The sequence below is a fragment of the Camponotus floridanus genome, unplaced genomic scaffold (genome assembly GCF_003227725.1).
Source record: "Camponotus floridanus strain SB8 unplaced genomic scaffold, Cflo_v7.5 scaffold92, whole genome shotgun sequence".
Taxonomy (NCBI): domain Eukaryota; kingdom Metazoa; phylum Arthropoda; class Insecta; order Hymenoptera; family Formicidae; genus Camponotus; species Camponotus floridanus.
The window spans coordinates 649,152-664,205 of NW_020229863.1; the positions used below are offsets into that span (position 1 = coordinate 649,152).

The 15,054-nt window shown below is 32.9% G+C and overlaps 1 protein-coding gene across 1 annotated transcript; it reads left to right on the forward strand.

The window, feature by feature from the left end:
• Nucleotides 1-266: 266 nt before the first annotated feature.
• On the forward strand, nt 267-1,185 carry LOC112639825. The gene is made up of 2 exons (XM_025414977.1): nt 267-635; nt 721-1,185. Exons 1-2 carry the CDS (start codon nt 267-269, stop codon nt 1,183-1,185), a joined length of 834 nt encoding a protein of 277 aa, XP_025270762.1.
• Nucleotides 1,186-15,054: the final 13,869 nt, after the last annotated feature.

The following is a 15,054-nucleotide window of genomic DNA, read 5'->3' on the forward strand; positions in this document are numbered from 1 at the left end:
TGATTTATTGGGTTATTTTAAGACTTTTTTGTTATTTGATGATTTTCGAAAAAATGCTTTGTTTCGAAAATAAAAGCAATAAAAGTTTTTTGACCAATTTTTTATTCCATAGATAACAGGCGATACAGGTTTTTTTCAAGTATTAACGTAGTCTAAATAAACGTAGCAAGCTAGTACAGATGTTGAAAACAATAACAAAATTTGTTTATTTGCCACTGATAGTTAAACTTTTGTTAGTGTTCATGAATCGCTATACGAACGCTGAGATGACTGACATGCATTTCATGTATGGTCTTGCCGATGGAAATTCGTTACGGGCTAGGCGATTGTACATTGAACGATTTCCCAATCGTAATGTTCCTAATAGAAAAACCTTCGAAAGAATTCATCAACGTCTTCGAGAAACAGGTTCATTGAAAAAACGTGGAGGAGTAGGAAGACAAGTGACAGTAAGAATAGCAGATTTTGAAGAAAATGTGCTGAACATGATAGAAGAAAATCCAAATACATCTACAAGAAAAATTAGAAATGCTTTGAATGTTAGTCATAATACTATGTGGAAGATTTTGAAGTACAATTTGTTGTACCCACACCACATACAACGTGTTCAGGCACTTCTTCCTAATGATTTTCATGTACGTATTGCATTTTGTCAATGGTTTTTGCAAACATTGGTCCAAATCCTTCAACTACTGTCGCTGATTCTTTTTACTGATGAAGCAAGTTCATAATAACCATGTATGGGCTGAAGAAAATCCACATGAAGTATGTGAAGATCGTTTTCAACATCAGTTTTCGTTGAACGTTTGGATTGGAATTGTGGGTGACTGGCTGATTAGACCGGTATTTCTACCAGAAAGACTTACAGGCGCGGTTTATCGAAACTTTTTGGAAGAATCGCTACCTGAACTCCTAGAGGATGTACCATTAGCAACCAGAAATGCAATGTGGTTTATGCACGATGGTGCACCAGCGCATTTTAGTAGGATTGCTCGGGAGTTTTTAACGGCAACATATGGAGATCGCTGGATTGGTCGGGGTGGATCTCACTTGTGGCCTGCTCGATCCCCAGACTTAAACCCTCTGGATTATTTTCTATGGGGTTATCTAAAGTCATTAGTTTACACTACTCCAGTGGAAAATGTGGAAGATTTGAGAAATCGTATAAATGATGGATGCAAATAAGAAATGACCCAGGTATTTTTGAAAGAGTTCGGCTGTCAATGAGGAGAAGATTAGATTCCTGCATCCTAGCTGGTGGTAGTCATTTTGAACAGTTCTTGTAATTTTCAATAATTTTGTTAAAAAACCTATCGCCTGTTATCTATGGAATAAAAAATTGGTCAAAAAACTTTTATTGCTTTTATTTTCAAAACAAAGCATTTTTTCGAAAATTATCAGATAACAAAAAAGTGTTAAAATAACCCAATAAATCACCTCCTGAATTTTTGCCGCATGTTTAGCAGACACCCCGTATATAAGATTAAGTGGATTATCTCAATAAATCAGAAAGAACAATTTAATGTGAAAATAAAGGAAAAAGAAAAAAAAAGTAAACTACAAAATATAGAAATTAGTATTGAATTAGTAAATTATTTTTTAAAAAATTAATATAAGAATTTTTTCCTTTAAAAAATTAATATAAGAATTTTTTGCGTCATTTAAGAAAGAATTAAATAAGAATTTTTTGCGTCATTTAGAAAAGTAATCGTTAATTTATGACAAAAACGAATAAATAACTTTTAATAAAATGAAAGTGCTTTTCAAAAAATTCCTATAGTCCTATACAGGGTGTATCAGAGCGACCGTATCAGGCTGGTATTTCGAAAAATACGCATTTACTTGAAAAATGTTCCGAACAAAAGTTGTAGGACTTTAAGGCTCCGGAGTAGTCACCGCGGCCATCTTGAAATCGTGACGTCATAAGCGAGAAAGGACACCCAGATTTATATTGCGACTGACATCTAAATAAAAACATATTTGAATGAAATAAGACTACCAATCTCTTTAGCACACCTGTAAAAATGGACGGATACTAATCATTTCCTTTGACACTTTATAAATAGCCGTAAATTGAGTCCAAAATGAAGCCTTGAAAAAACACGCGATTTGACAGCTGTCGAAAGGAGAGGAAAATGTTACTTTCTAAAGTTTGTTCCTTATACAGCTTAGTATCCGTCCATTTTTACAAGTTTTCTTAATACATTGCACACCACAACACTAGCACAAAGCAAATAATTATGAAATGAGACGCAACGTAAATTGGGCTGTCATTTCTCGCTTACGAGGCCATTTTTCACGCCTTATAGTTCACCGATTTATAGCAGTGAGGCGCTGCATGAGAATTTTGACATGTAGGTAACGTAGAAATATTTAGACATAATGACCCTTGAAAAATGGCAAACAAAAGAAATAGGAATAGGGAAGAATATAGGAAAGAGAGGAAAGATATTATTTATTATAATAAATAAAATTAATATTCAAATCTTCATGTCAGATCTCATATGTTTTTTTATTAATATTATTATTTTTTAATACATATATATTATCATTATATTTATTATTATTTATTATTATATATATTTTTTTTTAATTTTTTTATATTTCCTCAACAATAATTGAAAATAAAAACTGGCCCAGATCCAGAGCCAGATCCTCGTCCTCTCCATCCTCCTCTTCCTCCTCTCCATCCTCCTCTTCCTCCTCTCCATCTTCCACCTCTCCATCCACCTCTCCAGTCTCCTGTATCGTCTCTTCTCCAGTTTCCTCTCCATCCTCCTCTCCATCCTCCTCTTTTCGCTCTTGTTGAATAATAACTAATGAACACAGAAAACGTAGCAATTAAAAAATTAAATTAAATGTACAAAATAGAAATAATTTTAAAACTTTTTGTATACAGGGTGTCCGTCGATTTTCGACCTTAATGGAATAAATAAGTAGATTGACTCGAATTAACAAGAAATGACCGGTATTGCATTGGGATTGTCGCAATAATTAACGAAATATTAAATAAAAAAGATCGGCCAATCTGCGTGAGTAAAAGCGCGCGGCGACGAGAGTCGTCCTACCGTAATCCGATACTACGAACGCGGCGAAGCGGTGGGCGGGTCGCTCTCCGAGACATGATGGTGGTTTGCGATATATCGCAATACCGCGCCGAAAAATGACCCGTCCCCCCTTTTCGTGGCGAGAAAATGATGCGCTATCATTTCCACACCACCTTGCGGTAGATAGCATGGTGCGCTTTTTTTATAGTGGTTTCCCCCATAGGCCTATTCCACTCTCAATTTAAAAATTATTCAAAATGCCATTTACTATACGCTGAATATATCGTAAATGTAAAAAATTAATGGACAGTACCTTTACAAAAATTGATTCGTGGTTGAAAATTCCTCGATAAAATGTATTGCACACGTTGATAATGTGATACGATGATAAAATTCTTCAAGAATCCTTTCTTTATCTCGTACACGAAGATGCACTGCTGGACCGGTTATCCCGATATTATGCACGACACTCAGTTTCACATAATTATTGCACAACACGTAAAATTGTACGGCCACTTGGTTTTCGTGCACGCCCGAGAAATGATTCCATGTAAATTGCGGCCGCACGATAAGTATTTTCTCCCGCTAGTCCGTATGCCACAATCATATCCGTATATTCTTGCAGAGTACACTTCATTTTCACTGTTAATTTACTACGCAAACACAAGATTTTTATTAAAACGTCTTAGCTCTCGCACGCTGTTACCAGACTGCGTATGCCAGCAGCACGCAACTACAGCTGACAGCTGAGCGGACATGTGAGTGTAAGCGTACGTGTGAGTTCGACGCCTGCGCACTATGATTACACTCGCATGTCCGCACAGCTGTAGTTGCGTGCTGCTGGCGTACGCAGTCTGGTAACAGCGTGCGAGAGCTAAGACGTTTTAATAAAAATCTTGTGTTTGCGTAGTAAATTAACAGTGAAAATGAAGTGTACTTTGCAGGAATATACGGATATGATTGTGGCATACGGACTAGCGGGAGAAAATACTTATCGTGCGGCCGCAATTTACATGGAATCATTTCTCGGGCGTGCACGAAAACCAAGTGGCCGTACAATTTTACGTGTTGTGCAATAATTATGTGAAACTGAGTGTCGTGCATAATATCGGGATAACCGGTCCAGCAGTGCGTCTTCGTGTACGAGATGAAGAAAGGATTCTTGAAGAATTTTATCATCGTATCACATTATCAACGTATGCAATACATTTTATCGAGGAATTTTCAACCACGAATCAATTTTTGTAAAGGTACTGTCCATTAATTTTTTACATTTACGATATATTCAGCGTATAGTAAATGGCATTTTGAATAATTTTTAAATTGAGAGTGGAATAGGCCTATGGGGGAAACCACTATAAAAAAAGCGCACCATGCTATCTACCGCAAGGTGGTGTGGAAATGATAGCGCATCATTTTCTCGCCACGAAAAGGGGGGACGGGTCATTTTTCGGCGCGGTATTGCGATATATCGCAAACCACCATCATGTCTCGGAGAGCGACCCGCCCACCGCTTCGCCGCGTTCGTAGTATCGGATTACGGTAGGACGACTCTCGTCGCCGCGCGCTTTTACTCACGCAGATTGGCTGATCTTTTTTATTTAATATTTCGTTAATTATTGCGACAATCCCAAAGCAATACCGGTCATTTCTTGTTAATTCGAGTCAATCTACTTATTTATTTCATTAAGGTCGAAAATCGACGGACACCCTGTATATTTAAAAATACATACTTTTTATTTCTCTCCTTTAATGTTCTTCCTTCTCTTTTCTTCTTTTTTTCCTTCTCTTTTCTTTCATTTTCTTCATCAGTTGATTCTTCTACACTCATCTCACTTTTGTCCTCATCCTTTCTTCTTTCTTCTTTTCTTAAATCTTTTTCCAATCTGCAAATTCAATCATGTCGTTTATTAAATGTTTTATTTACAGGACTTTAATTTAAAGAATACTCTAACAAAAAAAAGAAAATAATCTAAAAAGAAAACAATACATGTTATATATATATGTTATATATATATATATATATAACATGTATTATTTTCTTTTTAGATTCTTTTATATATATACACACACACATATACAGTGTTGTGCAAGGTATTTTATTTTCAGCACTGAGGTACAGGTACAGGTACAGGTACTCTGGAAAAAATGTACCGAGGCAGAGGTATTTCATAATATGAAATATTTCTACCTCGGTACATTTTTTGCAGAGTACCTGTATCTGTACGTCGGTATATTTTTTTCAGAGTACCTGTACCTCCCTAGTAGCAGAATGACATCAAATGACGTCTTAATAACGTCTTAATGACGTCATAGACGTCTTTAAGACGTCTTTAGACGTCATCTTGCTACCTGGGCTGTACGTAGGTACTGAAAATAAAGTACCTTGCACAACACTGCACATATATATATATGTATATATATATATATATATATATATATAATATATATACAGAGTCTAAAAAAAAACACATAATTGTTCCGAAGAAAAAATATGTAATTGTTAATTGCAAATTACATATTTTTTCTTCGGAACAATTATGTGTTTTTTTTTAGACCAATTGATTCCTCTCATTATTTTGTACATAAAAGTATTAAGGTAAAATAATCGAAAAGTGAATATTTTACAAGATATTTTACGGTTTATGTAAAATTAAGAAATGATTTGAAGCCTCATAACTCGATAAATGCTTGAGGGAAAAATATTTTATTATAGTGTTTTGGAAAGCTCTCGAGGTCAGCTATAAGAATATGCAATAAAAAGTAGACAGTTCCATTTAAAAAATTCAATTTGACTTTTATATGATCTTCGTCCTCCACTCAAAGTAAAATTTTTAGTCATCATTAGGTACATTTTTTTAAGCCCTACAACTTTGCTATTTACAATTTTTCGCTATAGTTGATCCTTTTTGAGATATTTGACCGTTTCCGGACTTTTGCCCAACCCTGTATATATTATATATATATATATATACAGGGTCTACCAAAAGTGTGGAAACCCCTAAATATCTCGGAAAATATACGTTTTACAGAAAAGTGTTTCCAACAAAAGTTGTAGGGTTTAAGAAGATCTATATACTGATTCTATCAGTTTGACCTTGGATGGCGTCGTCAAGGTCAGGTCAAGGTCACATTGACTTTTTTAAATGACACCCCCTACATTTGATTGCATATTCTTATAGCTTAATTCAAGAGCTTTCCAAAACACTATAATAATGTTCATTTTTATTAAGTACTTTGCGAGTTATGAGGGTTGAAATAATTTCTTAATTTTACATAAACCATAAAATATCTAGTAAACCATTCATTTTTCGATTATCTTACCTTCATACTTTTATGTACAAAATAATGAAAGGAATCAATTGGTGTAAAGAAAACATACAGTTGTTTTTAAGAAAAAATATGGAATTGTTAATTGCAAATTACATATTTTTTCTTAAAAACAACTGTATGTTTTCTTTACACCAATTGATTCCTTTCATTATTTTGTACATAAAAGTATGAAGGTAAGATAATCGAAAAATGAATGGTTTACTAGATATTTTATGGTTTATGTAAAATTAAGAAATTATTTCAACCCTCATAACTCGCAAAGTACTTAATAAAAATGAACATTATTATAGTGTTTTGGAAAGCTCTTGAATTAAGCTATAAGAATATGCAATCAAATGTAGGGGGTGTCATTTAAAAAAGTCAATGTGACCTTGACCTGACCTTGACGACGCCATCCAAGGTCAAACTGATAGAATCAGTATATAGATCTTCTTAAACCCTACAACTTTTGTTGGAAACACTTTTCTGTAAAACGTATATTTTCCGAGATATTTAGGGGTTTCCACACTTTTGGTAGACCCTGTATATATATATATATATATATATATATATATATATATATATATAATAACACACAAACCTTTTTTTTCTTAATTCTTGTTCCTTCTCTTCCTTCTTCTTTCTCTCTCTCTCCTCTCTTGCTCTTTCCTTCTCCCAACTTCATTCCTTCTTCTATCTTCCTCATCTTTCTTCATCCTTTTATCATCTTTCATCCTCTCGGTTTCTTTTCTCATCATTTTTCTTTTCGGCTTGATCTATTTATATAATAAATAAAATTAATGTATAAATATTATATATACGTCACTACTTCACGTTATTTTTTATTACAGTATTGTTGTGCCCGGCGCGGCACAGGGTGTGGGGTAGCCGGGAGAGGAAAATGATCGCTCCAATTGTTTAGCAATAGAAATTTATTAAACAGAATTTACTTATTTATCCCTTATTTTTAGTCGGTTTTCTCAAGCCTTAATGTCGTCCTTTCCTGGATTCCTTCGTGATTAGTTATTATGTCGGGAGCTTCGTAGCTCGATTTGGCGGCTAGCCCTCGGATTCGCACTATGTCTTATCAACGGTTAGTCTTCGCGCACTATTCTGACTATAGATTCACTGTTTATGACTGTCCGCCGCGGATCCGCGGTGGACGGCTTTTATTCCCTTAATTTTGGGGATTTTTGGAGGGGATCGCCCGGCGACATGACCATGTATGGTCATGGAGGTTTTTCTGGGTCGTCCAAAGTCCAAGTGCTAACGAAGGAAGTTCAAAGTTGAATTCCTTCGTTAGCGTTTTCGCGCTTCCGGGTGAACGTTCTTACGCTTGGATTGCTGAGGCAGCGATTCTATCAGGCTGCCGCATTTCTCAACAATATTTCATGCTGACACTTAATTTAATTATATATAGGTACTAATATTTAAATAGGTTATAGTCTGTGAGGCTATAACATCATATTCCGAATGATTTTCTATTATAATATTAAAAGAATTATAATTATTATACAAGTATTTATTATAAATTATTATTATAATATTTACGTATATATATATACTCACATGTTGCTTGCACCGCAGTAAAGCATGGACTGGTTTACATTAACAATACTCGCCGCTTCTCGCCGCCTTTTTCGCTAGTTTTTTGTTTTCGTCGCGCGCGATATCTTATTACATCTTAGTGTGCTAAGTACTTTAACAATCGAGCGATCTAATAGACAACTCAAGTTTTCATTACTTTCATAAAGTGATATTATGGAAACGTGTGAAATTAGTGAAAAAATGTGCGACGAAGATAATGAACGAATTTATGGGAGAAGGCGCAATACAAAAAAGTACCGATTATCATGCAAGCGGCTAAGCAGACGAAAATCGTCAATAAATAAAAGGTAACATTATTTTATTAGTAGAAAAGAAAATAGAAAAATTACCGTGCACACTGTTCGTTATATAGCCAAAGTAATGAAAGCCAGTGTACATCAATCATGGTAATTAATCTTGGTATCACGGATTTTATCACGGATGAACTTTTTTTATAATGTAGTACTGTCAGTACCGTAACTAGGGCGGGTACTATCAGTACCTTAGAAACGTACCCGAGTGAAGCAATAGAGGGCAAAGCTCATTATCAGACATTGTGTAAAAGATTTTTTTATTGAATATAGCACTCTTTATCTGCCGTTGACTCTGCACTATTCAGTATGAAGACGACATTGCACGTGCACTTAAGTCCGAAAGTATCACGCTGTAAACTAGGGTTCGATTTCAATCTGTTCAATTTTTTTTCAAATTTTTTTAATGTTTGTTTTTGTCTTATGTTGCATGTAACTGAGTCACAAATTATGGTTATTTATGAAAAACAAAATTAATGATTATTTATTAAAAAAAAATAAATTGAAGTAACAAATATGCGGGTTTTAAAAGAGTAAAACAATTTTTCTTATTTATAATGTATTTTATTTATTTTAAACAAAATTACATATATATTTTATTGGTTCAAAACAAAATTATTTCATATTATTTTATTTTATTTTTATTTGTTTATATTATTTTTTGTTGATTTTTTGGTATTATTAATTTTTTTCCTGTGTTTTTTTCTTAAAAGAATTATGTTAGTCAAAATAATTTTATATAATTCAACATTAATTCTTTTTTAAATCAATAAATACAATTTATTCAAATTATATGTTAAAAAAGGGGCTCAATTATATGTTAAAAAAATTTGAAAAAAAATCGGAAATAGGAATCGAACCCTAGTTCGTAGCGTGATATTTTCGTATTCAAGTGCTCGCGCTACACTGCCTTAATGGTGAATGGTGCAGAGTTACTGATACATAAGGAATGCTGTATTTATTAAATAAATGTTCTCAAAAACGGTTGAGCGTTTCATCTTTTTGCTATACTGCAGTACTCCTCTAATAAAGTATTATACTATAAAAAAAGCTAATTAAATTTATATATATATATATATATATATATATAAATTTAATTAGCTTTTTTTATATATATATATATATATATATATATATATATATACACAGAGGGTGTCCTACACCACCCGTACACCTCTTTTCTTTCAAAATCTAAGCATTTTAGAGAAAAACGTTTTCGACAAAAATTGGATGGTTTTGAGGGAAACATAAGATGGTGTCATTGGTTTGACCTTGGATGGCATCGTTAGGTCAAGGACACCTTTAATTTCTTAAACGGAACCACCTATTTTTTATTGCATATTCTTATAGCTTATGTCGAGAGCTTTCCAAAACACTATAATAAAGTATTTAATACTTTTACGTACAAAATAATGACAGGAATCAATTGGTGTAAAGAAAACACATAGTTGTTTTTAAAAAAAATATGTAATTGTTAATTGCAAATTACATATTTTTTTCTTAAAAACAACTATGTTTTTTCTTTACACCAATTGATTCCTCCCATTATTTTGTACATAAAGGTAAGATTTTCGAAAAATGAATATTTTGCAAGATATTTAACGGTATATGTAAAATTAAGAAATGATTTCAAGCCTCATAATTCGGAAAGTACTTAATAAAAACTAACTAAATTATAGTGTTTTGGAAAGATCTCGACGTGAGCTACCAGAATATTTAATAAAAAATAGGGAGTTCCATTTAAGAAATTGACGGTGATCTGCACGTGACTTTTAAATGACTCTCCCAAATCATTGCCACTATCTGATGGCCCCCTTCAAACCATACAACTTTTGTGTGAAACATTTCTTTCTAAAGTGCATAGTTTATTGCAATTTAATTACTATAAAAAACAATATGCAAACGTTTTATTAATCTGAGATATTCGCGCATTATTCTCATCAACTCATTTCATTAATTTATAGGAGAAAAGAAAAATTGAAAAAAATAGATATATTGAATAAAGAAATTAATGTATTAAATAAAGAAATAATGCAAGTAGAGCAAAATAAGCATACTTTTCAGGATGATGTAATTATGCATGATAATTTAGTTGCAATGGATATCGAAATAAATATAGATGAGGAAAAATTGACACAAGAGCACAATGACACATTAGATAGTAATGAGCTAACTTTTCACCAAGATAGAATTATGCATGGCAAATTAGCTGCAATGGGTCTCGAAATAGATACAGACAAGGAAATAACGACACATACATTAAGTGATAATGAATTGGGAAAAATATTAGAGGACAGTGAGACTGAAGAAAGTGACACTTTAATAACAGATAACAATATAGATGCATACCGCCTAGAAAGTACTAGAAATACTATGCCAGGAAAATGTATCGTAGATTTTGTCTATCTTTTTGAACAATTACATGAAAAATTTGATAACCATAGTCACGGAATAGAATGTAGTTTTCGTGACTTAATATTTATTGGTGCCAGAGCGTATGGACTAAAAAATAAATTCTTTTTCAAATGCCGAATGTGCCATTTTGAAAGCTTCGTCTGGAGTGAGCCGAGCCCTGACAAAAGTCTACATGTAAATATAGGGGCAGTGGCTGGCACAATACTAACTGATATAGGATATACACAGTTACAAGAAAGTTGCGCTGCTATGAATATTAAGTGCATGACAAAGAAAACTTATGAAAAGGCCCATGAAACTGTTGCTGAAGCATTTACAAAAATTGCGGAAGAAAGCATGAATGCTGCTGCGAATGAAGAACGTGATTTGGCATTACAACGCAATGAAATAATAAATGGAATACCACATATAGCAGTAAAAGGTGACGGAAGCTGGATGAAAAGATCTTACAGAACAGGACGGTATGATTCTTTATCAGGTGTAGGCACAATAATTGGTGCACGAACAGGCAAAGTACTGCACATGTCTGTAAAAAATAAATATTATGCAGTTTGTGTTACAGCAGAGAGTTTAAAAAAGAACCTACAAATCATAAATGTTATAAAAATTGGGGTAGAGATTGTAGTTCAACAAGTATGGAAACAGAAGCGATTGTAGAAGGATTTAAGAGAAGTATAGAAAAGCGCGGACTAATTTATTCCACATTTATAGCAGACGGAGATAGCAGTGTATATAAAAAAATAATACAAGCAAATCCATATCTAAATGTTTTTATAGAAAAAATAGAATGTCGAAATCATTTATTGCGCAACTTGGCATCAAAAATAAAGGAAATAGCAAAAACAAAAGGACGTTTTGGCAAATTAAGAAATGTTATTGGTAATCGGATACTTCGAATTAGAACAACTGTAACGGAAGCTGTAGAATATCGTTTGGAGGAGGAAAGTACAATGCAAGAAAAAATTAAAGCTCTCAAAATAGACGTGGATAATATAATAAATCACGTTTTTGGCGAATATAATGGATGTGCAAGAATAGGATATTTCTGCGATGAATCGCAAAAAGAAAACGAAGAAAATTATATTCCAGAATTAAAAAGATGTGGACTATATGAAAAGCTTCGAAATGCATTAAAATATATAAGTTGGAATGCCAAAAGTTTATTACAAAATAAAGACAGTAATAGAGTAGAAACTTTTAACTCTGTAATAGCAAAATGTATTGGTGGAAAAAGAGTTAATTATGGTCTAAGAGGATCGTATGAAACGCAGTGTAATACTGCAGCAGTCACATTTAACACTGGCAAGCCTATAAGTCGATTAAGTAATGTTCTGGGAACAAAACCAGGGGAAATAGCAGTGCATTTAGAAGAAAAGAAAAAAACAAGTACACATTATATGAGAAAACGATCAACACCGCAACGTTACGTAAAACGTGCAATAAGTGACAAAGATTATGGGCCGCAGGCTGATAAACCTGATTCAACATTTGCCTGATGCAACATCAGCCGAAATTGAATTAAGAAAAGCGCAACACATGCATATGCTACGAGATTGGCAATTAAAGCGAGTAGCAATAGAAGAAGAAACTAAAGAACAAGCAGCAAGCGGCATTTGGCGGTATTATCGCACAAAAATAATAACCGCTTCTCACTTTGGACATATATGTAAAATGAGAAAAAGTACTTCTTGCGTGTCAAGAGTTAAATCAATAATATATCCACAACAATTAAATGTGGAATCAGTGGAACACGGAACAAAATACGAAGATATTGCACGCAAAAGAATCGAAAGTGCACTGAATATTAACATTAAACGTTGCGGATTATTTATAGATAAAGAAATACTATTTTTAGGCGCTTCGCCAGATGGATTAATAGGAGATAATGGAATTGTAGAAATAAAATGTCCTTTTGCAGCACGATTTTTACCACCAGAAGATGCGATTGCAGCAAATATGTCGAATCTGCAATCATTATACAAGAATGCAACAGATAAAGAAATGAAACGCAGTCACGTTTACTATTATCAAATACAAGGACAATTACATATTACACAACGAGAATACTGCATCTTCGCATTATGGACACCATTTGGATTAAAAATGGAACAAATTAAACGTGATGATATTTTCTGGTCAGAAAATATGGTTAATAAACTGGCGCAATTTTATAAAGATTGTGTTTTACCAGAATTACTTGATCCAAGACTGGAAAGAAATATGGCAATTCGTGACCCAGATTATATAATTGAAGCAAAAAGACAAAAAAATATGGAAAAGATGAATAAATAGATATATAAAATATGAAAAAGATGAATAAATATGGAATAAAATAATGGATGAATAAATATGGAATAAAATATGGAAAAGATGAATAAATAGATTTACGTGGAAAAATTGAAAAAAAGACAGATACACAGATAAGCATTGCATTAGAAAAAGGAATAAATATATGACAATGCATTCTGCGCTGAGCGCAGTGATTACTGTCAAAATAATGCATTCTGCGCTGGGCGCAGTGATTACTGTCAAAATAATGCATTCTGCGCTACGCGCAGTGATTACCGTCAAAATAATGCATTCTGCGCTGGGCGCAGTGAGTATCAATATCAAAATACATTCTGCGCTGGGCGCAGTTAATCATAGACAAATGAAATATATGTGCAATTCTGCTTATGTACTTGCATTCTGCGTTGAGCGCAGTGAAAATCTAAAATGAAAAAATATATAATAAATCGTGCTAATTACCCATATATACATATGGGTGCATTTATATCTTCCCCTTAGAGTTGCAATTATCAATTCTCTAATGGGTAGATATGATTGCAATCCGTATGTACAGTAGGTCTACTATCCAGTAGGATTCGGTTTCCGTCTCTCCAATGTTTTTCGTTTTTTTAAATTATATTTTTTATGTAATTTTACAAATATTTATTTCTCTAAAAACTAATTAATTTATTTGTAGATAAATAAACATTTATGGTAAGATGTAAGATTGTCGAAAATACTACAATTTTCGTATTATATGTCATCTTACTATAAAAAATTATATTTTTTTATTGCACATTTTTTGAAAGTAATTGTTATGAGATATTTATGATTAAAATGACACCAAACACGACATAAATCGGATTATTTTTAATTACATAAATAATTAATTTTTTGATTATTGATTAATTAAAAATCATCCGATTTATGTCGTGTTTAATGTCATTGTAATCAGAAAATTCTCATTAATCCATTGAAATTATTTTCAAACCGATAAAATGCGAAATAAAAGTGGGTGTAGTTCCGAAAAGGTCAAACCCCCGATTTTGCTGTTATCACGTATACTTACGTATTTTGATGCGCTGATTACGAAAATGATAGTTAAAGTTACCGACTATTTCATTTTTATGGTGGAAACCATAAAAAATCGTTAAAAATGACGTTTTTTGATTTTATTTTATCAAATACTGAAAATTTAAAAAAATGTTTCAAACAAAAGTTGTAGATCTCTTCGAAATATGCATTTTATGTGCTATTCATTTTTACCATACAAGTGATAGTTCTCTAGAAAATCAAACTTAAAGATATATCTCATCACACTACGATATGCTGTGTACGATAAGTTAACTTTCCTTTGGCATTACCCAGAGCTAACGACGTGGACGTAGAAAGTTTTTGTAGCTCCTTGTTTTTGTTTTTTTGTTTTTTTCTTGTTTCTTTTAATTTTTTTTTGCTTTTAATTTATTTTTTTTTACTTAAAAACTAATGTTAGATGCTATTGTAACTGCTTTCATATATATATGTATATATTTCTTTAATACGTTACATTTTTCCTGGATAACATTTTTTAATATCAATAATTAATTGTTTGAAAGGATCTTTATTCAATTTTCGAACACGGCGACGCCACAAAAATTCGCATAAATGTGCAATATTCTCCTGATGAGCACCACGAGATAAATGTCGACGCATCCAGCGCCAGGAAGACTCAATATTCTGAGTATGAGCATTAGTTTCAGGGTCTACAAAATTCTCAGAATGATTTACCGTTTTATGAACATATCCGTGCTTATCCAAATTGATATAACCTTTCCAGCAATCTGTATGAATCTCTGTTCCAGGTGCCACATGTTTTTTTATCAAAGCTAGAAGAGTATCTTTGTCCCTTTTGTTGTTTGGGCAAATTTCAAGCCGATAATTAGCAGGATGTCCACGATGAATCATTCCAAGAATCCATGACCCCTCAACAATACGTCCTCGTTCATATTTTCGACGACCAATCTTACATTCGTCAATTTCTACTACTTCACCAACACCTCCTAAAAGATCTGTATTTTCGAAGTGCTCATCAAGTGCAGCCATGCAGACTTCTCGACAAAAAGAAAATCTATCAG

Bases quoted from the DNA above. Each gene is read 5' to 3' on its own strand.
- LOC112639825 (XM_025414977.1), top strand. From the start codon at position 267: ATGACTGACATGCATTTCATGTATGGTCTTGCCGATGGAAATTCGTTA. The intron at 636-720 runs GTACGTATTGCA...TTACTGATGAAG, and splicing joins TTCTTCCTAATGATTTTCAT to CAAGTTCATAATAACCATGT.